This window comes from Corylus avellana, chromosome ca1, assembly GCF_901000735.1.
Source record: "Corylus avellana chromosome ca1, CavTom2PMs-1.0".
Taxonomy (NCBI): Eukaryota; Viridiplantae; Streptophyta; class Magnoliopsida; order Fagales; family Betulaceae; genus Corylus; species Corylus avellana.
Window position 1 is genome coordinate 38,078,852 of NC_081541.1, and position 12,725 is coordinate 38,091,576.

Below are 12,725 nucleotides of genomic sequence, written 5' to 3' on the forward strand. Positions count from 1 at the left end.
TTGATGCTTTTAGTTTATAGACAAAAATTTTATTTTCCGACCCAATTATAATAAAGATCACCTCTTTCTCTCTCTCACAAGAAAAAGTACTAAGGCATAGAGCAAAACACAACTCCCCATTAGGCATGAGCTCGATCAAGCAGAAGTCAAAGTGAATAATACTCTCTTTTTTTTTTTCTTTTTTTTTTTTCACCATAAGTGGTAATATGTTTTAATGTAAGCTCTTTAAACTTACATAAAATTTAATGCCAAGTAAATTGGAGTCTATTCTATGGATTCTTGTCAATTAGTAGGTTGTTTGTCTGTATTCTTTCTAGACTTTTACCCTATCTAAAACCATACTCTCTTCACTTCAAAAAAAAAAAAGAAAAACCACTCTCTTTTTGTCATCTTTCTATTTCATGAATTTATAAGTATAACTTGTCTCATGCAGTCAAAGTGATTATCTTTTACAATTCAATAAGTGAATTATCATAATAAAATTTGTAATGACAGAAGTTCATGAATTTGTAAAAAATATATATAGAGTAAAATTTTATCAAACGATGGGATTGGCTAGGATTTTCAAATTCTATGAGGGTTGAATTTAATGAAGATATATTTATTTAATGAAGATAAAGTAAAAGTAGTTTTATATTTTTCTTCTGTAAAGACCAAAATTACTTATTTCATTGGATTTGGTAGCATATATTAGAATCACTGACGACCGTTCAACATGGCTAAGAGGAAACTAAGCCATTTGTTTTTGGGGAAACACATAAAATGGCCTTTTCCTTAATATAGAAGGGCAAGTCAACTTAGGGCAAGCAAGAAACATATTGGATCTTCTAAAAATTCTGCAACTAAATATGCTTGGACAAAAACAGTATTAGGATGGAAGATCCCTTGAAAATGCCAAGGAAAAAAGAAAGAAAGAAAGAAAGAAGATACCTTCATCCCTTAAATTGTTTAGATGGAAAATTGTTAAATTGATACATATGGTTTGACCTTCTAATAAATAAATCTCGATATATAGTTGTTACATGAACTTAAAAATCCATGAGATATGCCTATGTAATAAAATGATAAATCATAACAAATTCCGCAAATCTTTTTACATCGTCCCTATGAAAAATAATAATAATAATAATTTTCAATAAAAAATAAAAAAATGGGGTGGTGGCAGTTTAACCACTTCCTCAAACCACCCTTAAGAGCCTAAGAGTTACCCCATAATCGTCTAGAGAAGTTGGTTAAATCATCCACACAAGTCATAAGAATTCAATCCTAATGATCAGTTCTAGAGGTGGTCAAACCAACTTTAAGGCTTATAGGGGTGGTTTGGCCATTTCTCGTTTAACCAAATGTGAGGCTAGTTCCACCCCCACTCCCTCAATTTTTTTTTTTTTTTTTTTTCTTTTGAAAGTAAATTTATAATTTCATTAAAACTCTGATAGGAAAATGACTTGAATTTTTATGGAGGAATTATTTTATTATAGAGAAATATCATTTTTAAATCACTGGAATTTATTTGCTACAAGGTTAAACTACAAGAACTAATTTAGCAATTTTCTCAAATTTCTATTCTTGCATCATTTTTTTTTTTTAAGCTGTGCATATTTCACAAGAAAAATTCAAAATCCCAGTTAAATTCAACAAAAGTTCAAAAAAAAAAAAAAAAGTAAAGAAATTATAAAAAAAAAAACTAAAAAGATAATTAATGAGGAAACTGATTCGAAAATGGAAACAAAGAAAGAAATCAAGGCAAAAAGTCCCTATTGGCTAGTGGACGAAAGGGGTCATTGGCTTTTGGCCCGTCGTTGTCCGACTGGCCTAGTAAATGAAGCTTCCCCTGTTCATTCCCAACAGACCAAACTCTCTCTCTCTCTCTAACAGTGAAAGGAAAAGTCCTCTGTTATGGTTCATGGAGTTTTCCTTCTGAGGTAGGACCAAGCTTCCTCAAATTGTCTCATTTATCTACTTTTCGTGTGAATCACACATTTGGGTTCTGTTCAACTTCTTCTTTTGGATGATAGACAACCACTTTCTCAAAACGATTCTGCCTCTTTCTTTGTTGCATAAGTGAATTTTGAAGTTGGGGTTCTGCTGGTTCGGGGTTTATATCTCTTGATAATGCCTAATCCTGACCTGGGCAAGCAAGATCAGAGGTAATGATCATCTGGGTATTTTCCATTTCTTTGGTTTTGGTGCTTTTAGTTAGGGTTTTAAATGTTTGAAGTAGTTTTGGATTATGGTTTTCTGTTTTTTATTTTTTTTATATATATTTTGTTGTTGTTGCTTGGAGGAAGTGTTTACACTAGGTTTCTGTTGGTTGTCCTTTTGTTTGGTTTCCGAGAATTTTAAGTAATGAAAATCTTGAACTGAAGGATCAACTCGGATTGTGTAATTTTTTGATTTAATTGTTTATGATCATATATCTTCGGAGTGCCAGTATATGTGGTTATTGCTTGCTCATTGATTGATCGATAAGGAAATGTAGAAAAATAAAAGAATTAAATTTTTGAATCACGGAATTTTATTGTTTAGGATATAAATCAGCTGAGTAATGCTACTGATTGGCTTGATTAGATGAAAGTCTACTTTTTTCAGCTTTCTAATTCAATTTTGACTATTTGATAGAGGATTGGTGCATGTATCTATTCAAGCATAAATTGAGGGTTAGTGAAATTTGTTAATTTTGGTATGGTAGGAATTTTTCAAATGATAATGCTATAATATAGTCTTCAAAGCTGGTGATTAGGCTCTGCTTGTACCAAAGCAGTAGTCACGAGCATCATTGGTTATTTTATCTTGGTAATTGGAAAAAATCATAAGGTGAAGCTTTAGAAAATTTTTTCATGTTTTCTCTGTTAGCTTCATGATGGAAAGAATATTCTTAAACACCAGCTATATGGGAGTTTCTTGAAGTATTTCCCATGGAAACAAATTCTGACATGCATTTGGAATTTGGATGAGGTTTTTTATTTTTATTTTTATTTTTTTTGGCTTTTTGTTTTTGTTTTTGGTATGTAAAATGATTTCAGCAAGGACTGCAAACCCCTCGTTGGGTTGTTTAATAAACTGAAATTTGGTTTGATTCTATTTGATTTAAAATTGATGAAAAAAAGTGAATTATGGTTTTCTTTAGTTTTTTAGGTAAATTCTGTTCCAGTGCTTGATATGTATATGTAGATACATAGGCACACAAGTCCGTGTGTACACCCCTTTAAAGTTGAAGGTAAACTGTAATGAGGTGATTATGTATGTGCTTTTTACTAAGTAAATAGGTCTTGGCATTTTGTTTCATTTGTTATTGATTATTTTTTTTGGTTGGGGGGTCCTTGTTTATCAGGAAAAATTCCGTCATGGAGGACTCACGTACAATGACTATTGACTACCTTCGGGCAAGGTTGCTGTCAGAAAGATCTGTCTCAAGAAGTGCAAGACAGAGAGCTGATGAATTGGCGAAAAGGGTATGTTTTAATGTATTTTTCTGCAATCTGTGATTAACTTGTTTAATCTATCTAGTGAAGAACTTCTTCTTCTCTCTCTCTCTCTTTCCCCATCCCCCTTCCCACAATATCCTTTAGTAATCTTAAATGTTGGTTATGTACATGAATTAGGTAACAGAATTGGAGGAACAGCTAAAGATTGTGTCTCTTCAAAGAAAGAGAGCTGAGAAGGCAACAGTAGATGTTCTGGCCATTCTGGAAAACCAAGGTTTAAGTGATGTTTCTGAAGAATATGATTTGAGCTCAGACCAAGAAACCCCTTATGAATCCAAAGTGGGTAATAATTCTACAAAAGAAGAGGATAGCTCTATCAATTCAAAAGTCAGCAGAAACAAATCAGAGGAATTTTCAGGTTCTGACCTCGATTCTTCCCCAGTACGTGGTAGAAGCTTGTCTTGGAAAGGCCGTAATGATTCCCCACGTTCTCTTCAGAAGTACAAGAACTCTTCAATGAGAAGAAGTAGTGTAACTTCCACGCGTTCTTTTTCCCCAAAACACTCCGTAGGTAAATCATGCCGCCGGATAAGACGCAGTGAGGCTGGGTTAGTTCATTTTCCTTATCCTTTTTTTTTTTTTTGCCCCCGCTTCCAATTGATAATATGACGTACCTATTTTCTTTTTCCTCACTTTGTAAACCTGAGAGGTATTCTGGTTTTGCTATCTGTTTGGTCTCTCTTCAGGTGGTTTTTGTAGGACTTTACGGTGGTGGAGAAGTTAGTTGTGTTTGTTGGCAGTTGGTGCATTGCGCATTCTAGTTAGGTATTTTCTTTTGTATAGAGGTGCCTTATGCTTTTTATAAAATTTTCGATTACTTAAAAAAAAAAAAATCAGTCTCAACCTCATCCTTCTCATAAAGTTTCTATTTGACAGCTGTGGACAGTGATACGTGATGAGGAAAACCATATAGTAAAAAAGAAGAAAAAGAAAAAAAGCAGATTACGACAAGATTACTTTTTTGGCAAAAATAATATTACTTAAAATTGATGTATTTCTGGGCCAGTAGACGATGGTTGTTAGATTGACTAGTTTCTTTCATCTCTGGTCAGATTCTGCTTCAACTCTCTTAGGCCATGTCAAGCAATGCATGTACACAATATAGTTGCTTATTCCTATTTACTTCTCAACACTTACACCTGTGTACAGAAGAAACTTATGGGTTTTTTGTTTGTTGGTGTTCTTAGGTCTATTGTTGAGGACTTTAAAACAGAGCCTGTCAAGGGTGGTTGTGAAGAAAATGGAGTGGCAACCCATTCAGAAGGTTTTACAATTTGCACAGATGGTGGGCTGAAAGAAGGTTCTAAAATCCAGGAGAACGTTTTGCTGGATGGTGCACTGCCAGGTTTCTTAGAAAATCAGAAAAATGTTGGAAATAATGGCCTTGATTGTAATGAATATGGAGGAGACAAAGACATGGAGAAAGCACTAGAAGATCAAGCACAACTCATTGGCCGATATGAAGCAATGGAAAAAGCTCAAAGGGAATGGGAAGAGAAGTTCCGAGAAAATAACAGCAGTACACCGGTATGCTTCATCAGAGCCTTTTTAACCATTAAATTACAGCTGATTCAACCTTTTTTTTTAAAAAAAAAAAATTAATTAATTAATTCATAAGTTACACATGCATCTAGTGGATCTTGAACCCATAACATCACGCTCTAGCCTGGTTTTGGAAGTGGCATTTGACCTAGGGCTCATTGTCTGCTTCTGCTTCAACTTAGCAGTGTCACTAGCATGCTACACAAAATATTTCGTAAATAGATCACTAAAAGTTTGCTACTGTTGGTTGATTTTATGTGTCATCTTCCCTTTTTACTCATGAGAACTGTAAGAATTTCATCTGCATTGGCTTTTGAAGCTTTTGCAACACCTTGTATCATGTACAAATCAATTTTTCTAGATCTAATTATTTCCATTTGTTTAACATTTCTTATTGGTTTACTTGTATTAATATGCTATATTTTTGAATCAGTGCTTATCAATGTGGATATCTGCTGATGAATTGGATTTACTTTTTTGGTCGCATGTAACATATATGTTTTGGTGCATTATTTTCAATTTCTTCTTATGGAAGATGACCCCACTCTCCTGTGTGTCAATTGTATTGAATACCTCTCAATGTGAGGGTTCCTCGTATTATATAGAAATTGTCTAGGTAATTACAGGTTGTATCTCAGCGATTATAGCAATCTAGGGAAACAAATAAGGTAACTAAAATCTACCTATTAATTACAATATACTATAGCTATAATACAAGAACATGCCATAACTAGAAAGACTAATTATGGCTAAATATATAATGACATATATAGACCGTATCTGACTGACATTCCCCCTCAAATTGATGTTGGTCGATCAAGAAGCATCAATTTGCCCACAAGGAACTGATGACGCTGTCGTGTCATAGCCTTCGTGAAGACATCAGCTATCTAGAGATCAGTGGAAACATGAGGAAGAGAGATAACACGAGTGTCCAAGGCTTCCCGAATAGAATGACAGTCTACCTCAATATGCTTCGTATATTCATGGTAAACAGGATTAGCAGCTATTTGAATGGCACTAGTATTATCAGCATGAAGAGGAGTACAATCAGTTTGAGAAAAACCAAGCTCAGTCAGAAGCCCACGAAGCCAGACAATCTCAGAACAAGCAGCAGACATTGCCCGGTATTCGGATTCAGTAGATGATTTAGAAACGCAAGCTTGCTTCTTACTCTTCCAAGAAATCAAAGAATCACCAAGAAACATGCACCAACCCGTGACAGACCGCCGAGTGTCAGGACGTCCTACCCAATCCGCATCACTATAAGCAACAAGGCGAAGAGGAGAGCCGGTTGGAAAGAACAACCCAAGGCCAGGGGACCCCCGAAGATATCGAATGATACGTCGAACAGCAGCTAAATGAAGATGGCGTGGAGTTTGCATAAACTAGCTAACCTGCTGGGCAGCGAAGGAAATATCTGGCCAAGTAATAGTCAAATAGTTCAAGCTGCCTAACAAACCAGAATTTAACATATGAGACAGAATAATAGAGTTTGGATGACCCAAATGTTTGTGCCATACTTCGTTCGGAGTATTAACTGTCATACAAGCCAAAGATAAACAACTAGGAATTAAAAAGTGCAGTGGAAATAGTCTGCCAACTTTAGGCCCCTTCGCGAGTATCTTCCCCGACACTTGATCCTGCACAAGACAACCATCACGAGAGAAATGGACATCACAGTTTTTTTCAACTAACTGGCCAACTGAAATAAGACTACTAGAAAGTCCAGGAGATACATAAATATCTCTGAATGAAGGATTGATATCTCCTACTTCAGTAATAGCTAAATGACTCCCATTAGCTACTTGAATATGGGATGAACCATGATATGGACGAACATTGCAAAGAGTATCGGACGATCTGGTCATATGATTGGATGCAGCAGAATCAATAAGCCAAGACTTAGAAGAAATAGTACCATTACCTTGGAGCCCTAAGGCTGAAAAGGCTGACATAATCATCTGCTGGACCATTTCAGGAGTAAGAACAGCTGATCCGGCCGCAGAAGAAGCTGAGGACATCACTGGAGCAGAAGAGGTGTTCACTGCAGCCTGATAGGCAGTAGCTTGACGATTCTGAGATCGAATAGGACATTCTTTGATAAAGTGGCCCTGTTTCTTACAGTAGTTGCAAGATTTCTTTGCACAGTTGGCAGCAATATGACCATACTCCTTGCAGCTGAAACACTGAACCTTGCGCATATCCTTACCCTTCCCTTTCCCATGGGCTGCATAGGCTACTGGATTTGGGTTGGAATCTTGCTGGAACGTAGCCTGTGTGAGAAGACGCTGCTTCTCGCGAAGTAACTCTCCAAAACAAACATCCAAAGATGGAGAAGGATCCCGATTCATTAAATTTGAGCGAATAACCTCAAATTCAGGGCGCAATTTCATCAGGAATTGATCTCTCTTGCTTTGCTCATGAACTACCTGAACAGCAGAGAGAGATGCAGAAGGTACCTTCGCATAAACCATATCAGAAAATTCTCCCCACAAATTTTGAAAACTAGAAAATACTCCGGAATGGAGAGATTGCCTTGAGTGTAACTAGCAATCTCATATTCCAGCTGAAAACGGCGTGCGGTATTGTCCTGATGATAAACTTTCAACAAATACTCCCACATAGTCTTCCCAGTCTTATAGGGGCCTCAGATTGAGCACAATAAGAGGATCAACAGACCCTAAGATCCAAGACATCACACGTGCATCCTTGACCTTCCACTTAGCCAACTCCTTAGTTTTCGTAGGAGCTGGATCACTACCGTCAATATGGCCCCACAACTCTTTTCTCGTAACAAATAATTGAAACTGGAATTCCCAAGCAAAATAATTTTTTCCAGTAAAACGAACCCCAAAAGCCTCGCTAGAAGACATGATGAAATAAGAAAATTAGACATTAAAACACCTGATAAAGGAGTAATAGGCCCACCAGACCTGTTGGACAGCAAGCCCAAGTCCACACAAGTCAAACACCAATCAGCAACCCCAAACAGCAACAAAGCCCAAGCCCAGCAAGCCCAAAGTTACCAACAACTAAAAATATGAGCCCACAGCTACCAGTCAAGCCCAAGCCCACCAAACAGCACCCAAATAGCACCTCACGTCTTCACCCAACAGAAACAGCAACCAAAACGATCATGCGACCACGCTGCCGTCTGCCCAAATCCTCCAGAATCGCCGACAGCCCAAAACGACCACGTTGCCGTTAGCCCCTAATACACCAGAATTGCCGACAGCCCAAAACGACCACGCCGCCGTCAGCCCCTACTCCAGAATCGCAGACAGCCCCAAATCCTTCACGACCACGCTGCTGTCAGCCCCAAATACACCAGAATCGCCGACAGCCCAAAAACGACCACGCCGCCGTCAGCCCCAAATGATATATATAGACCGTATCTGACTGACACTGTGAATGAGAAAAGCTTAAGGAAAGCTTTAGATCCATTGTTTAAAATTGCTTTACTAATGACATTGTTTGTGTCTGTGCTCAGACACATGCTTGTTAGTGTTGGTCTAATATGGTCACATATATTTTATTTTTTGGTTAAAATCATAGGTTCATATATGTGTGTGATAGGAATTTAATTCAAAATATATGGGACCCTTTTGCCATAGGTAGTGCTTTTGTTCCAGAATATGGGTAAAGTGGTTGAAAAACATGTCTTGCATATTTCTGTTTTTAAATTCTGTGAAGCAATTTCTAAAAATTTGGTGAATCCAGGGACATGAAAAAGGGGTTTCTAAAATTTTTTATAAACAAAAGATAACACACAATGGTTAGGAGGCACATGTTTGTATATATAGAACAAGCGTGGGTAGAACCTTTGCCCCAACCACAACCATTGCTACTACACTACATTAACTCAACCATCACCAGTTACTACAGCTTTGATGACCACTACATTGCTGCAAACTGTTACCACCCATCCCTGTTGCTAGCACCACTACCACCTCTACTAGTCCATGCACTTAATGAGTACCTGACCAATGCCTTTAATGGCCCCAAAAAGGTTGTGAAGCCATCCTCTTTTAATTGAAATCTTTTAGCATCTACCTTATACCAATTTACTTGCATGTCATTGTTTGATTTCTTTTGATCTGAGCACAATGAAACTGTGACTACCCATACTTGGAACTCTCTTCAAATTTTTTAACTTATGGTTGATGCACCACTAGGATTTTAATTTGTAAAGCCAAGGGATGTCAGTATGAAGAAAGTATGGAAGGATATCAAGTCCAATGGACGCAGAGGATTATTTCATGGAGAATACAAATTGAATCTTTTATGAGATTTATTGAATAATGAGAAGAAACAGATATCCAATGGAATACTTAAGTATGTCATCAACTTGTTCCTGTGTACCTTGGGGCGCTTTACGCTTTTAATGACATATCGACTACTTATAAAAATAAAGTATTTCATCAGCTTGTATGCTCTCAGCATGCCTACTCTCATGAGTATATACTAATATACCATTGTTTTATTAGATGAAGAATAGATTAACGTTACTGATTACCAAAAAGTACTAATAATATACTAGGGAATAGTAGAGATGATATCTAATTCATATTGCAGAATCTCAGACATGGTACGCTTTTGCTTAAAAGCTCTAAATCTAGCACTTTAAACAATTTCATTCTAGTTTTTCCTTTTTAGTAAGGATAGGTGTCAAAGATTCTAAGTTGGTGTGTTCCTGAAAATGCTTGTAGTTTAAGGATATGTTTGACCAGAATTATTCTTTCGGTTTAGAAAAAATTAGCAGTGTTGCCATTGAAACTAGCTCATTACCTCTGAGTATTGTTATTTCATTCGATTGTCCTTGTTTTCCAACATTCTGAAGGTTTCACTTTGTCTCAATGCAAAGTGGCCTAAGCTTAAGGTGGGGGATGTTTTGATATCAAATTGCTATAGGATTAAGTTTTGAAGCTTTATCAATCCAAAAAGAGAAAAATTAAAGAAATTCTTGAGTTTGAGGCTTCATTTTCTAATTAACAATTGCATAGAAAGGTCTAAATCTTTTCTTTTTTCTTTTTGCATTCCAATTTAATAAATAGTTGACACTTGCAATATGAAAAATTTGCAAGGTGAAATGAATTAAAGGAAAGTTTCAGATCTGGACCAGACCAGCTGCTAAGTCAGTCCCCTGTGAAGTTCAGTGCTGTTATATGGCTGAATAAGTAACAGAACCCATCAAAGTTCTAACGAATCTAGTTAAAATGGAAAGATTTTCTTCGGAACTGGTGAAACCAATGGCTAAACCAGTTCATTATTTGTTAATTTTGGTCGGATGTCCAGAGCTGGGTTATAAAGGCAATGGATGCATCAGTTTGGAATGCCAAGATTGGGGTGGGATAATCAAATGGGTGGAAACGTTACCCTTAAGCTATGTTGCCTTATCCTATATTAGCCATTTTTTCAACATATTTAAAAATCTTCTTTAGCATTTCATTTTTAGTATATATAAGAAGTCAAATTTAACAAATTTTAGTATTAATAAAATTAGAAAACCACATTATTATGATTTTATTTCATCCTTTTGTAATTTGAGCTTCTGAATTCTCTAAGAATTATCTGTACCACAGGATAAATATATACTTTTATTTAACCACTGGAACAAATACCAGTTTGGTAGTTGAACCATTGTAATAGTGACTCAGTCACTAATCTGCGTTAGTGTCCACTTCAGTTCTGATAACTATGAAATATTCATGTTTTTGTAATATTGGACCGACTTGCATGAGATGTATACTTCCTTATTAGCCATTAGCCTCCAGAAGTTTTTCATATTATCCCTGCCTCAAGATGGACAAGTTGTAAGTATCATTCTCCTTGTGATATTTTTGTTTGGTATATGCAGCATTCAGTTGCAATCCATATCACCCAGTAGTATTGGTTTTCTGGTTTTTATATATGAATTAGATTTGTACTTGAGTAGTTCCTTTATTAGTTTTTCCCCTCTATTGAAATCTTCTTGCTCCAAATCCTAACTTCCTGGTCTCTTGGTCATGAATTACTTAGGATTCATTCGATCCTGGGAACCACTCGGATACTACTGAGGAAAGAGATGAGGTCAATCCACAAGCTCCATATCCTGCTGAGACAGTTGCCTCCAATGCCCAAGATGAGGTCAAGCCACAAGCTCCATATACTACTGAGGCAACAGGTGTTGGCTTCTCTAAAGAACTGCCCAAAACCAAGCCCAATGGTGTTCCACCACCTTTGCATATGGGAGGTACACAGAATCAGAATGCCAGTAGTAGCTTTGCTTCTGAACCTGTGGCTCAGGAATCTGCACTCCCTACGAACAAGTGGAAGCAAAATCAAGAGAGCGTAGGAAGGCATCAACCTTCATTTAGCTCCCATCATGAGCCACATTCAGGAAGGCATCAGCCTTCATTTAGCTTCCATCATGAGCCGCATTCACGGGGATCCCCTGGAAACCAGTTAGCACATTCGTCTTCATCTGATGTGGGCAGTAGTTTCCAAAAAGGAAATAGTTCAGCAAGCAGAAACGACCTTTATGCATTGGTGCCGCATGGACCATCTGACGGTTTGGGTAGTGTGCTGGAGGCACTTAAACAAGCAAGGGTATCACTGGAACAGAAAATGAATCGAGTGCCTTTAATTGAAGGTGCATCTGTTGGTAAAGCTGTTGAACCTTCTGTACCTGCCACAAACACTGGGAACTCGATGGAGATTCCTGTTGGATATGCTGGGCTTTTTAGGCTGCCAACAGATTATTTGATTGAAGCCAGTACCCAGGCCGAGTTCCTCGGTTCAGGTTCAGGCTCAGGTACATCAAACTATGCATTAACTGCGGGTGATCGAATAGGCACCAGTCCTTACTTCGAGACTAGGTCTAGTATTTCTACCTCTGATCCGTATCTCCCTAGCCAATATGGGACGACCTTGTCAAGAGTTTATACTGAGAGGCCGCAATTTGATTCTTACTTGGATACAATCAAATCCTCTTCCAGTAGATACACCAATCCGACCTATCCCACGTATCCCGTCAATGCCACTTATCCCTCGTATCGATCCTATCCTGAGTTGCTGCCACAGATGCCTTCTAATGAAGGATTTCCGCGAAGCTTTTCTAGTAGGGCAGTTGGGGTACCTCCGGCTCCCGCAGATAACTATTTTTATGATGATCATATTAGACCAAATATGTATAGATAGTATCATGCCATTGAAGTTCTGTTAGGTTATTAAAAGTAGAGCTTCACCAAGATTACAGTATACAGGTTTTGTAGTGTAATATGTTGTTGTAATGATGTGCCTCTAGGAAACATTATGTGTACACTGTATTTGGTTCTGTGAGTGGAAGTGAAACAGAGCTTGTAAAGAGGAGGAACCATATTCTTTTTTCTGTATCTCACACATATCTTTCTTTTTTAGCAATTCTAAATTTCTGCTCAGAAACATTTCTGCTCAGTCTTCTATACAAAACTCCATAAAGGCTTCAAGTGTAATTTATCAATTCCTTTCCATTTGTGTTAGTTCTGCATGTTGCAAAATCCAATTTTATGTATACAATTCTCTTTTGATTCCTCTCTTCGTACGAATTTAATGCATTACCTATATAAAGTTGGGTAAAATTTCATGTGATTCAGTAAACAAAATATAAATTAGCTCAAATAAGGCATTTTTTTCTTCTGCTTCTCATCATTGGTATAAAGTTAACTTTGATACTGC

General features: G+C 37.0%; 1 protein-coding gene across 3 annotated transcripts; it reads left to right on the plus strand.

Annotated features, from left to right (window-relative positions):
• Positions 1-1,805: 1,805 nt before the first annotated feature.
• Positions 1,806-12,419, plus strand: LOC132186616 (uncharacterized). Of its 3 annotated transcripts, none has more exons than XM_059600611.1 (6): positions 1,806-1,922; positions 2,063-2,147; positions 3,332-3,452; positions 3,603-4,033; positions 4,673-5,012; positions 11,049-12,419. In XM_059600611.1, exons 2-6 carry the CDS (start codon positions 2,113-2,115, stop codon positions 12,207-12,209), a joined length of 2,088 nt encoding a protein of 695 aa, XP_059456594.1. In that variant the 5' UTR covers positions 1,806-1,922; positions 2,063-2,112; the 3' UTR covers positions 12,210-12,419. The 3 variants fall into 3 exon arrangements, with proteins under 3 accessions (XP_059456594.1, XP_059456587.1, XP_059456600.1); XM_059600617.1 differs by lacking the exon at positions 1,806-1,922 and adding an exon at positions 3,136-3,217 and having other exon boundaries at positions 2,109-2,147; XM_059600604.1 differs by having other exon boundaries at positions 1,806-2,147.
• Positions 12,420-12,725: the final 306 nt, after the last annotated feature.

What these genes read in the sequence shown, in the direction of transcription:
- LOC132186616 (XM_059600604.1), top strand. Translation starts at nt 2,113, where the DNA reads ATGCCTAATCCTGACCTGGGCAAGCAAGATCAGAG. An exon ending in ATAAGACGCAGTGAGGCTGG is followed by an intron (nt 4,034 to 4,672) that starts GTTAGTTCATTT and finishes TGGTGTTCTTAG; the next exon opens with GTCTATTGTTGAGGACTTTA. An exon ending in AAAATAACAGCAGTACACCG is followed by an intron (nt 5,013 to 11,048) that starts GTATGCTTCATC and finishes TGAATTACTTAG; the next exon opens with GATTCATTCGATCCTGGGAA.